The sequence below is a fragment of the Bos indicus x Bos taurus genome, chromosome 8, assembly GCF_003369695.1.
Source record: "Bos indicus x Bos taurus breed Angus x Brahman F1 hybrid chromosome 8, Bos_hybrid_MaternalHap_v2.0, whole genome shotgun sequence".
Lineage (NCBI taxonomy): Eukaryota > Metazoa > Chordata > Mammalia > Artiodactyla > Bovidae > Bos > Bos indicus x Bos taurus.
Genome location: NC_040083.1, coordinates 16935413 through 16949261, shown reverse-complemented (window position 1 = coordinate 16949261; position 13849 = coordinate 16935413). Strand labels below are relative to the sequence as shown.

The 13849-nt window shown below is 41.0% G+C and overlaps 1 protein-coding gene across 2 annotated transcripts in view; it reads left to right on the top strand.

Annotated features, from left to right (window-relative positions):
* The window catches only part of TEK (TEK receptor tyrosine kinase), a 104951-nt gene that overhangs the window by 38467 nt on the left and 52635 nt on the right, over positions 1-13849 (top strand). For both annotated transcript variants that reach the window (XM_027549071.1, XM_027549072.1), the window contains one exon: positions 7970-8281. In XM_027549071.1, coding sequence (XP_027404872.1) covers positions 7970-8281 — 312 coding nt within the window. The remainder of the gene's footprint in view (positions 1-7969; positions 8282-13849) is intronic.

Here is a 13849-nt window from a genome sequence, read left to right as displayed (position 1 = left end):
AGATATATAAATAACTTAGAGTATTTTTTTAAAGCTGAAGAAAAGTATTCTTTTCTGGACACCCTAAAAAATACCTAAACTAAAATCCAAACAATTCCACCAACTAATCCTGGATAGTTTTGGGGTTCTCTTTGCTTCTTTGGTTCATTGCCAGGGCCTTGAACTTTGGGCCAAGACCTTTTCATTCATTGCTAATTGCCCGATTTCAAAAATACTTTGGCTAAGTTAGTGCTCCTTGCCATTTTAAATATTTAGAATTTTAATATATCTGCTGCTTGGAAGGAGTTACAAAGGTGAGGCAACCAAGGAGACTCTGGAAAAAATTGAAGCATAGTCAATACCACACTTCCAAGAAAACATATGGACAGTTGTTCTGCAGACATGGTATCCTATTCCAAACACATGTCAGTGAGACTCCACCCAAAACCACAATTCTGAGGTAAAAAGAAGCACAAGGGAATAGCCTCACTATGCAATAATTTAATGTTCTTTTGCTCTTAGCTGGCAAGTGCTTCAAAGACACGGGAACTGCATTAATCAACAGTTGACTCTGCTGTGATGAACTTGTATGTGAGACAGCAGACTATTTGGAGTCAGTACCTTGTGAGGCGGGGAAATGTATTTTCATTGATATTCATGTTTAACCTTTTCATTTTCTTCATCTGTAATGTGATGACCTTTGAGGTTTTATACATTTTATTTAAGAAAGTTCTTTTTTTTCCCAAATGAAAACTTATGTGGAGCTCAAATGTAAAACAGACAAAAGTTGAGCTGATCAGTGAGCGTATACATATGTGGGAGTGCCTGGAATGCACTCTCTTGATTTTACCTCCACCTCTCTCAGAAAGTTCTGGAATACCTTCCTTAGAAAATGAGAAATAACAACTCCTTGAAATACAGTTTTAAAAGCATGACTTTGTCACTCTTTTCTAATTCAGTATAGTTCTTCGATATGGGTGTAGATTTAAGTCCATAATCCTTTCTATGAATGTTTTTAAAGAAAGATTATTTTCCATGTCTTTGATAGTGGGTCATTATTCGAAGTGTCATCCTAAATTAGAAATCAGTCTCAGAAAAGAATCAAGGTTATCCTGAAGCAAAAGGGCAGCTTTGTTGTTCGCAAGCTTTACAAACCAGAAACACTTAAGAAGCTACAGTTGGGTGACTAGTAAGTGAGCTGGACAGTCCTTGCAGGCCAGCCACAAGTTTTGGATGATTTGCTGTCGTCCAAGCTTCTCATTAGGGGCTTTGCTGCTGCTGCTGCTGCTAAGTCGCTTCAGTCGTGTCCGACTCTGTGTGACCCCATAGACGGCAGCCCACCAGGCTCCCCCATCCCTGGGATTCTCCAGGCAAGAACACTGGAGTGGGTTGCCATTTCCTTCTCCAATGCATGAACGTGAAAAGTGACAGTAAAGTTGCTCAGTTGTGTCCAACTCTTAGCGACCGCATGGACTCTAGCCCACCAGGCTCCTCCATCCATGGGATTTTCCAGGCAAGAGTACTGGAGTGGGGTGCCGTTGACTGCCTAGATCCATTTTATTTTTGTTCCCTGTCAGCCACACCTGGTCCATTTTCTAAGTTCTTTCTTAGGGGATTTCTCTTATTTTTTTGTCCTTAGTGATTCTATTTTATTTTTGCAAAAGCAATACTGAATACACGAAAATCTATATGCAGAAACTAAATTTAAGCAGCATTTTGTGTTTACCACAATGAAATTTAGTGAGAAAATTTTACTGCAGAAGGTTAAAGGCGTTCAGTACAACACACAGAACATATAATGAACAGAACAACATTCTAAGATACTGCTGGGCTTCAACTGTGATGAACAATATTTGTTAACTCAGCAGGCACCCAGTTATGGCAGCAAGTATTTCCTTACAAACATGACACACTTTTATGCAAATATTGAAAAGTATTTGCAGAATCTTTGCTGAGGGAAAATAGTGTCAATCCCCAAAACATGTAAGATGTATGAAATTCCATACACACCTTACTTATAGCAGACTCTTAGCCTTGATTTTTTTTGTTTGTCTTTAAATTATTTATTTTTATTTTGGCTGTGCCAGGTCTCAGTTGTAGCATGAGGGATCGTCAATCTCTGTTGTTTCAGAATGAGAATGAGGAGTCTTTTTTTTTTTGCAGCACGTGGGTTCTAGTTCCCTGACCAAGGATCGGAGTTGGGCGCCCTGCCTTGGGAGCACAGAGTCTTAGCCACTGACCCACCAGGGAGGTCTCTTAGCCTTGCTATCAGTAGAGTAAGTTGAACTAATTAATGAATTTGATCAGACGACTTCAGGCTGTGATTGTGGTGAAACCACCCAAAGCCAGGCTCCAAGCGGACTTGGAGAGGATAGTTTGTGGTAGAAGAAAAGGTGTTGGTGTGGGTACGAACATCCGTGTGAGCCCGGGGGGCTCTGTCTCTTGGCGGTTATTCTCAGGAAAGTACCAGTGGCAGTAGATTCTTGATGGCACCAGTCATGCAGTGGCAGTTACACCTTTCATGGGGCCAGTGGCAGAACCCTTTCAAGAGGCCGCAGGCTGCAACTGTACTTGTGGCAGTGGGGCCTCAGCTTCTCTTTTCTCTTTGAAAGTGAAGTTTGGCCACTCTCCTTCTCCCTTTACTTAAATTTTATTTTAATCAATTTTTTTTTTCAGTGCTATAGAATGACATCACATTTCCTCTCACCAGTCCGAAGTTGAGAAGGAAAGAAAATGCATTATTTGGATGTAATCCAAAAAGATTTGGCTGTGTGTAGGAATAAATGATGAGAGACATATATATTTCTCTGGTTCTTGATTCCCTTCCAGATGCACCATTTTTAGGGACAAGAAAAAACATTTACATTTTTACATTTATTTTTTGGCATGTAGGTAATGTTCAAATGGTTCAAAAGTCAGTCTGCATTAAGTGTACAGTGAAAAGTTTTCTTTGCATCATTGTCCCCCAGTGACCGCATTTTCCCCAATGGGTCACCCTTATTTTTAGCTTCATGAATCACCTTCCTGAAATTCTCTAGATCTATACAAACAAAAAATATAGGTTCTTATTTTAAGAAAGACAGATGATTTTAAAAATTCATTCCAGCAACCTGGTAAGTACTTCTTACCATATCTAAAGCTCATATACAAAATTCTTCTGCTATTTTATGGTAAATGGCAGTACAAAGGACAGAGAATCACAGGTGGAAGAGAGCTTCCTGTAACTGACATGCTGAAGAAAGGTAGCAATGTATAGTCAAATCCAGACTCTCAGTGTATACAATTTCCCTTTCTTTCCCTTTCTGAAAGTAATGGGAGAGAGCCAGGAGGAGCAAAAGGAAAAAGAAACTAGACCCATACCTAGAAACGATTTGCAGATGCAGTGTGGTTGTCTTTTCAAATCAGCTGCCTTTTCTATTATTTCCTAAAGTCATTAAATAAACCATGGCCAGTGCTGACCCAGTTTGGTGAGTTCAGAGCAGAGCCCTTGGTTTTGGCAAAGCATTCAGCTGGCCCTAGAAATGAGCCAGGATCTCATTGGAGCTGAAAGAATTACTGTGCTTCTTTCCTCCTGAGGACTCTCTCTGGGAGCAAATCTGGAATGAGTGAGTGTGGGAGAAGAGGTGGCACTTGCTGGGAGCAGGGCTGTGTGTGCCTGTGGAAGGGCAGCTGTTCCCTGGTGTTATTTTGGAGGCTGCAATTCCCCTCCTAGGTTTCCTAGCTCATACTCTCTTGTGACACTTTTCTTACCCTAACCTCTGTTCCCTCTCTTGAAATCTTTTTTTTTTTAACTTTATTTTATTTTTAAACTTTACAAATTGTATTAGTTTTGCCAAATATCAAAATGAATCCACCACAGGTATACCTGTGTTCCCCATCCTGAACCCTCCTCCCTCCTCCCTCCCCATACCATCCCTCTGGGTCGTCCCAGTGCACCAGCCCCAAGCATCCAGTATCATGCATCGAACCTGGACAGGCAACTCATTTCATACATGATATTATACATGTTTCAATGCCATTCTCCCAAATCTTCCTACCCTCTCCCTCTGCAACAGAGTCCATAAGACTGTTCTATACATCAGTGTCTCTTTTGCTGTCTCGTACACAGGGTTATTGTTACCATCTTTCTAAATTCCATATATATGCGTTAGTATACTGTATTGGTGTTTTTCTTTCTGGCTTACTTCACTCTGTATAATAGGCTCCAGTTTCATCCACCTCATTAGAACTGATTCAAATGTATTCTTTTTAATGGCTGAGTAATACTCCATTGTGTATATGTACCACTGCTTTCTTATCCATTCATCTGCTGATGGGCATCTAGGTTGCTTCCATGTCCTGGCTATTATAAACAGTGCTGCGATGAACATTGGGGTACACGTGTCTCTTTCCCTTCTGGTTTCCTCAGTGTGTATGCCCAGCAGTGGGATTGCTGGATCATAAGGCAGTTCTATTTCCAGTTTTTTAAGGAATCTCCACACTGTTCTCCATAGTGGCTGTACTGGTTTGCATTCCCACCAACAGTGTAAGAGGGTTCCCTTTAAATCTTAAACCAATGAGGGTAGAAGCAAGATAGATGCTTGAGGGTCAGGCTTGGACAATCCATTCTAGTCAAGTTTTCTACCCTCAGTGTGTTGAGTTAACCTTACAAGAAAAAAATTACAGCACCAACTCCTACTTACGTTAAGACTTGACTTTGAAATTCTTCCTAGAGAGTCAGATTAAAATGAATCTCCTAGTAGAATCATCCTTAAAACATCACTGCATATATCAAACATTGGCAAACTCCATTGAAAATTATATGAGGACTTCATGGCAGGCCCAGAGCTTGGCATGAGTAGGTCTTGTAGATGAATAGCTACTCCAAATCCTCAGCAATGATTGACCACCTTTCTATGGTATTTTGTAAAAACATAACATCTACTTCCCCACCCCCATGAGCTCAGTAATTATCAAAAGGGTCTTTTTCCTTTTTTTCAAAACAGTCTTTTAAATGTGGGCAAGGAGTCAGTTTAGACTCAGAAGAGCACTTTCAATAATTAAAAAAAAAAAATGAAACATGGTTGATTTACAGCATTGTGTTAATTTTGCCGTATAGCAAAATGATCCAGTTATACATCTATATGTTCTTTTTCATTTCTTTTCCATTATGGTTTATCGTGAAATGCTGAGTATAGTTCCCTGTGCTGTACCATAGGACCTTGTTGTGTATCCATCCTATGTGTGTTAGCTTGCGTCTGCTAACCGCAGTGTCCCACTTCATCCCTCCCCTGCCCCTCTCCCCCTTGGCAACCACAAGTCTGTTCCCTGCATCTGTGAGTCTGTTTCTATTTCAGAGATAGCTTCATTTGTGTTGTATTATAGATTCCACCTATAAGTGGTATTATGTGCTATTTGTCTTTCTGGTTTACTTCACTTGGGATGATAATCTCTAGGTCCACTGGTGTTGCTATAAATGGCATTATTTCATTATTATGGTTAATTAATAGTCCATGGTGTGTGTGTGTGTGTATATCTATATATCATATCTTCTTTATCCATTCATCTGTCAATGGACATTTAGATTATTTCCATGTCTTGGCTATTATAAATAGAAGAAAACTTTCCTTTTTAACCTCATTTTTCTCAAAGTGGGAACCAAGTGAATTGGTGAGATTGAATAAGTCAGATCAGGTATAAAATTTGTCCATCTGTCCATTCATCCATTTATCCAACAGATGCTCATTAAGTCTTATCATCTAGGAAAAGAGAGACCAAGTAAAATAATCCCAGATTTTGGTAATCTTTATGAAGGAAACAAATAGAAGGCTGTACTGTGGGTAGTGGGATGAGAGTGTGTAGATAGTATAGATAAGATAGGTAAAGAAGACCTCCAAGAGATAGGCATTAAGTTCAGACCCCAAAGGATGAGGAAAGTTAGCCTTGTGAAGAGTGAAAAAGAGCATTCCAGGCACAGGGGTCACCATGTCCAAAGGCTTTGGGGTACAAAAGGCCTCAGTACAGCTAAGGAATTGAAAGACCAGTGAGAATTTGAATTCCAGCTCTGACCTGGAATAAGCTACTCAATCTTTTGCACCCTCATTTCTTTATATTTGAAAATGAGATAGTAGGCACATACCTCCTGGGGTTGTTGGGAGAATTTGATGACTATTAAATGAGATAACACATAACCTACTTGAATCCCTTTTCATCTACACAAAGATCTCTGGGACTTCACTAGACCCTTGTAAGCTGATGTGTTTGACCTGTCTAGTCTCCTGATCATTTTATATAGACTTGAGAATCAATCATCACTGGAGCCAAAAAACATCCTCCATCCCTGGTGTTTCCACATTCACCAAGAAGAGAGACTAGGCAAGATTCCATTGGCTTATCTTAGAAACTTTGGAAATGAGAATAGAAAGGGAGAGGGAAAGAGGAAGAAGGAGAGCAAGAAAGTAAAATGAGAGGGTTTTCTTTTTGTGAATGCGCGTTATCACTATTTTGAAAGTCAGGTAGAATTTTGTTTTTACATTTGGGGAGATTTGAGGTTTGGGATGAGGTGTTCAGAAAACAGAATAAAGAGAAATGAAATAATCATCATTGAGTACCCCATATATTACAGACACGGTTCTTGGAAGTTTATGTACTTTATTTCGTTTAATCTTTACAAGAATCCTGCGAGACAGGTCTTTGTCATCGTTCAGTCAGTCAGTCATGTCTGAATCTTTGTGACCCCATGGACGGCAGCACGCCAGGCTTCCCTGTCCTTCCATCTCTTGGAGCTTGCTCAAACTCGTGTCCATCGAGTCAGTGATGCCATCCAACCATCTTGTCCTCTGCCATCCCTTTCTTCTCCTGCTTTCAATCTTTCCCAGCATCAGGTCTTTTCTAATGAGTTGGCTCTTTACATCAGGTAGCCAAAATATTGGAGTTTCAGCTTTAACTTCCAATGAATATTCAGGACTGATTTCCTTTAGGATTGACTGGTGTGATCTTTTTGCTGTCCAAGGGACTCTCAAGAGCCTTCTCCAATACCACAGTTCAAAAGCATCAATTCTTTGGCACTCAGCCTTCTTTATGGTCCAGCCCACATCCATACATGACTACTGGAAAAACCATAGTTTTGACTATACAGACCTTTGTTGCCAAAGTGGTATCTCTGCTTCTTAATACACTGTCTACATTTGTCAAAGATGAGGCTCAGGGGGAAATGCAAAGTTCACTCCATTCCCCTTCACCTTGTAGAATTTATTATGGAATCAGACAATACCTTGCTAATGATGAGAGTCTATAAAGTTAGCATGTGGTGTATGTAGTTGACATACTTCTTTAGAATACTTTACTACTGGGATGTGTGCCAAGTCTCTTCAGTCATGTCTGACTCTTTGCAACCCCATGGACTGCAGCCCTCCTGTGGACTGTCTGTCCATGGGATTCTCCAGGCAAGAAAACTGGAGTGGGTTGCCATGCCTTCCCACTGGTTTTCTCAAGGATTTAACCATTGTCTCTTACGTCTCCTGCGTTGGCAAGCAGGTTCTTCACCACTAGCACCACCTGGGAAGCCCCAGTTATTGGGCTAGAACCACAGTATCACTAATTGATTAATAATTAATTATCATAAATAGTAATTATTAATGATAGTTGATAATAAAAATGATAAAGCCATTATCCTGAATCTGTCTCAACACTTACTGAATATTTAACTATGTCTCAAGCACTGCAGTGGTAAAGATACCTTGTGCACAGCTTGCTTGGGGAATGGAGAATGAGTAACAGTCCATTACAGTGCGGTGGGGTAAGAGTGGTTAGCAGGGTCTAGGTGACAAAGAGTTTTGATGCCATAAGAGTTTCAGATTTCGTCCAATGGAAGATAAGCACATGGTCAGAGTAGCATTTTAGAAAGACTGTTCACACAGTTATTCTTAGACAAAGCTTTGTGAAACCACCTTATCCTGTGGGGCCATGTTAATAACCTTCCTTATACATTATGTTCCCTCCTTCCTTTTAGCAACAGTGGACGGTGCCATGGACCTGATCCTGATCAATTCCCTACCTCTTGTATCTGATGCTGAGACATCCCTCACTTGCATTGCCTCTGGATGGCGCCCCCATGAGCCCATCACCATCGGAAGGGACTTTGAAGCCTTAATGAACCAGCACCAGGATCCACTGGAAGTGACTCAAGATGCGACCAGAGAATGGGCTAAAAAAGTTGTTTGGAAGAGAGAAAAGGCTAGTAAAATCAATGGTGCTTATTTCTGTGAAGGGCGAGTTCGAGGACAGGCAATAAGGATACGGACCATGAAGATGCGTCAACAAGGTAACATGCCTCTTAGTTGTGAGCAGATGAGGTCTACTGAGACACACACCTGCCTCTTGTCTTGGCAGCTGCTCACTCAGGCTGGGCACGAGCCCCCTGAGTGTGGAGTTTGAAGACCTTGTCTGCCTCTTTCCAAGAGTTACTGTCTCTAGTGTACAGAGCATTAGTGATAAGAGCTAATCCAGTCCAGCTCCCTCATATACACCCCTTTCACTAGACATTGTGCCTAGCTCATGAAATGAAATGAAAATATACATCACATGTTCTACTGAGGACTCCATGGTCCTCACGGAGACCTGGACATGTTACATGTATATAATATGATTCATAGCAATGAAGACAGCTGTCCACTGCCAGCTCAGTTTAATTGGTTACTTGGTGTATTAGTTATCTATTGACACAGTAATTATGTGTAACACACAGCTGAAATCACAGTGGCATACTACAATCAACAGTCCAAGATTGTGTGTTTAAGTCAGCTGGCTTGATGCAGTGGCTCTGCTGGTCTTGATTGGGTGGCTTTCTCAAGTGTATGGATGTTGGCTGGCTGTAGGTTTATCAGGCTGGCGTTGCTTGGGCTTCCTTGGCTCTGTTCCAATTGACTGTTAATCTGTTAACAAGCTAACCTAGGTATATTCTCACGGAGACGGCAGGGTACAAGACAGCAAGTGGAAACATACAGGGTTTCTTGAAACCTAGCCTCAGTACTGTACGCCCTCACTTTTGTCTCATTTTATTACCCAAAGCAAGTCAAAGAGTCGAGCTAAAGTCCAGATGGGGGGCACTACACAGTTAAACAGCCAAGAGTTTGGTTACAAGGGGGGATGAAGAAGTGGGACCCTTTTTATAGGCTGCCATTCTTGTTAAATAGTGGTTTAATTTTAGCAGTTGAGACGGAGGATGTCGAGAGCCTTCTTATGGCTGATCCACGTTGATGTTTGACAGAAACCAACCAAAATGCTGTAGAGCAATTATCCTTCAATTGAAAATAAATAAATTTGATTATATAAAAAAGGAAGAGTGTTACTCCTTGCTATGCCTCACAAAGCAGTGATGTGGTGGAAGTGGGGCAACCAGAGAAAAATGGAAGTGAGTACAAGTTGTATCTTCGGGCCAGTCCACCAAACTCATGGCAGTTGGAGGAGATGTCATTGTAAACATCGTTTAATGACTCTGTTCTGCCCTAAGGCAGCAAGATTTTAAGATCAAAGTGATAAAACCATTATTCATCAAAATTGAGGGAAAAGGCTTTCTTAGCAAAACCCTAACATTCACCTTTAAGTGACACCAGGCGAGTGGGAAAAATGCACAACAGAAATTCCCAGGAATGCGGCTCTCCAGTGAGGGAAGAGAGGTTGAACAAAGGGATGTGAGGTGTGCCAAAGCTATCATGGCTGAAGTCGACTGTTATTTTTCAAATGTGGCATCTGGGATTTGACTTGTATTAAGAGTTATGTCCTTCTGCGGATGTGTCCACATTCTGAACAAAGATGATCTGAGATTTGTGCCCCAGTGGCCTCACAGCAATGAAATGTGAAATGCCTTTTCTGGGCTGTCTTGGAAATGTATAAATAGGAAACCATAGAGCGTATTAAACCAAAACATTGGGAGTCTAAAAACAATTATAATGATCCCTCCAAAGTGAGAGTCCAGGTCAGCACTGGTAAGGATAGTTTAAATTCAGTTAAATGAGGCTAAGGCAGGCATAGATAGTGACGAACAGTGGGGAGAAAGTGGTTTTTTAGACTCACATTCACCTGAGTTTAATTATTTTTCTACTACTTACCAGTTGTATGACCTTAGCGAGTTATTCAACTTCTATTGGTCTCATTTTTAATCATCTGTGAAATGGGTATATCTTCAAAAGTGTCTTGGGTTTTAAATAAGAATAAGATGGTACATGCGAGAAGCCAGGTCCCATGAGTGTAAGATTCGATTTACATAGTAGCTATGTTCCTGAAAGCCCGTGTAAAGTGAGATATTGCAGAACAATTTACATAATAATAACAATAGCCATTTGTAAGTGGTGGGAAAGGGATTTGATGCCAAGCAGTCTGGCTTCAGAGCCTGTACTGTACTACCCTTTCCATATCACCCTCACTTAAGGTTAACAGCCCTCCCCCAGTCTGAGCACTTGTTTTGTAAAGTAGGACAACTCTAATGGAAACCCCAAAAAGCAACCTAGAGCACAGAGACATGGGGGTGAAGGTCAGCCAGACATGGGTTTGAGCCAGCCCTGCAAGTGCTGGTATAACCCAGCGCAAGTTACTTAACTGAAATCGTAGTTTGTTCATTTGAAAAATAAATGGAGATAGAGACTTTACCACATACGTTTGAGGATCAAATGAAACCGCTAGCATTATCTGGCTTACATTAGATGTTCAATAATTATCATTATTTAGTGCCTTGGAATGAGCAATAATTTAGTGGAACTGTTACTTTTCCCATTCAATTATGGAAGATTTTAATATCAGCTGTCGACATAATTGTGGAGGTTTAGACAAAATAGAAAAATAGGTAGTATGTTCTCTGCTGTATTTGAATAACATCATATCAGGCTGTTGAACTGATTTTCTTTGATTGACCGTCCAATGGCTGAAATATGTTGCAAGGAAAGTGATATCTTTTATGGTGAGTCAAGAAAACCTCCAACACTATGTCTTCATGACACTATTAATTCACTACTAAAACTTCTTGGGAACTCAGGAGCGCCTGCCTAGGGACACAGGAGGATAGGATAAACACCACTATATTCCTGCTTGCTGCTGACTCGTGTATCTGGGGAGGAAGTGGAAAATCCATTTGAGATGTGGCAAAACACGGCTTAAATTGGCTCACGTAGTCCAAATAGCCGAATGGCAGAAGGATTTTTTTTGTTTGTTCTATCAATGGCATCATCTGAAAAAGTCAAAAGCAGTTTGTTCAAACCTCCCTGAAAATTGCATTTGCGGGTAGGGAAGTATAAATGAAGTTTGAAACACTTTCACATCTAAAAATCTGTTTCAGAGTGTTCTATCAGAGGACAGCTATGTTATTTTTCTTCCTATTTTCATTTGAGAAATAGCTTTAAGAACATGCAGTTTCCCAAACATGATTTATGAAGTTGACAGATTTGCCATTTGTATCTGAATAACTCAAATGAACATGTTAAAAATATAAAGAAAATAGAAAAATTGGAAATCAGATTCTTTTATGTATTCTTTCCACAAGTATCCTTAAGCCTCTATTTGAGCCACACATGGGAGGCTCATTGATGTTAACATTTCTTAAATACTATGTGCCTAACATCTCCCTAGCAACTTTTTATACACATTGCTGTGTAATTGAATCATTAGCAGATGCATATCTGATGAGAACCATTATGATTTTCTATTAATAGATAAGCATTGTAACTTAGAAGCATTTACATACCTGGTTCCCTTTATTACACCTGGGAAGATGTACCGTGGCCAGATCCCAGAACCAAGGCCCTAACCACCACCCTGCACTGCCTTCCAAAACCACCATGAGCCTGCCCTCCTGGAATGCCCAGTCCAGTAGGAGAGATACACTTTGCATGAGGCTGTAATTGGGAAGGGCAGAGCATGTGGGAAGACAGTACTAGGGCAGTTAACCTGGATTCCTGGATGTGAGAGTTGGACTGTGAAGAAGGCTGAGTGCCGAAGAATTGATGCTTTTAAACTGTGGTGTTGGAGAAGACTCTTGAGAGTCCCTTGGACGGCAAGGAGATCCAACCAGTTCTTCCTAAAGGCGATCATTGGAAGGACTGATGTTGAAGCTGAAACTCCAGTGCTTCCAATGTACACTCAAAGGAGTCCTGGGTGTTCATTGGAAGGACTGATGTTGAAGCTGAAACTCCAGTACTTTGGCCACCTGATGCGAAGAGCTGACTCATTTGAAAAGACACTGATGCTGGGAAAGATTGAGGGCAGGAGGAGAAGGGGACGACAGAGCATGAGATGGTTGGATGGCATCACTGACTCAATGGACATGGGTTTGGGTAGACTCCAGGAGTTGGTGATGGACAGGGAGGCCTGGCATGCTGTGGTTCATGGGGTTGCAAAGAGTCAGACATGACTGAGTAACTGAACTGAACTGAACTGAACTGAACCTGGATTCTAGGATTCTGGAAGGCCCTTGGAAAAAGTGATGTCTCAATGGAGACTGCTGAATAAGTAGGACTTGGTGAGACACAGGGAAAGGGAAGAGAAGGGAAGAAGTGGATGTGAGTGATCATGTGGTCTGTTTGTAGCACTGAGCACAGTTCTGAATGGCTGGAAGTGAGAAGTAAGGACATGCGCCTAGGGGAGGATGATTCTGAAGGGCTGATGTCTGGAACAAGGCTGGAGGTCTTAAGTGTGTGTCTCAACTTTCACACTTACTCATGGTCAGGAGGCCTTCAAGAAGGGGCTTAGTCACCCTTAACTCCACCACCCACATGATAGATGTGGATATCTTGTCTTCATAGGGCTGTTAGGTAATTACTCAAAATAATAATGGACATAAAATGAAAGATGTTTCCCATAGATGAAAAATAATTGAGCTAAGTTTCAGTTGTCTCCTTCAATTTAACGATAAATAAACACTAAGAGTAATAATGTCATTTTACTACCTTATAGTTTCTTCTCCACTCCTTAAGAAATAAGTGAATTATATTCTTGGGTAAGGTCTTTGAGTTAATTAACCAATCCAAATGGTCCCGAGCAAGTCATCTTCTAATGTAGGCATCAGTAATTTCATTTTAAAAATAAAATGTTGGGCACTTCCTTGAAGTTCAGTGGTTAAGACTCCACATTGCTAACACAGGGGGTGCAGGTTCGATCCCTGGTCAAGGAACTAAGATCCCACATGCCATGCAGTGTGATCAAAAGATAAAGAATAAATAAATACTTCTTTAAAAAAAAAAAAGTCCTAGGAGAGGCCTCTGGAACCGAACTACCTACTTCAAATCTTGGCTGTCCCGTGAACTTGCTGTGTAATCTTGAAGAGAATTCTTAACCTCTCTGTACCTTGATTTCCTCATTTGTAAAATTAGGATAATTGTAGTACCTATCTCCTGGAGATATTATGAAAATTAAATATGTGCAAGGTTCTTAGAACAATGCCTGGTTCATAGGAGCTTATTGTTTTCATGATCCGGTCAAGTCACACGATTATCTGACTATGTGTAAAGTTTGAGCCAGATTCTGGTGTCATCAGGAAGCCCAAGTTGCAAGGTTGGCTTGTGGATGCCCCTCATTAGTCCTCAGCAAAGATCTGTCAGCCTAGAGCCATGAAGGCAGGAGGTGGCAGGCTGCACGGCAGGAGAACACTGCCGTGTGACTGTGTTCAGATCCTCACAAAACAGGGAGCTTAAAAGGCACAAAGTCTGAAATAATAAAGAACCACAAAACGGGCAGAAAGAACAACCACACTGGAGTTGAGCCGAAGGGGGAATCTCGGTTCCCTTTCAGAATACAATGCTGAGTGAGAAGTCCCACGGTTAGCTAAACAATCTTCACACAAAGGAGCAGAAAATATAAACAAACCACAGAGAAAGGAACAACAGCATGAAATGGTCACAAAAAT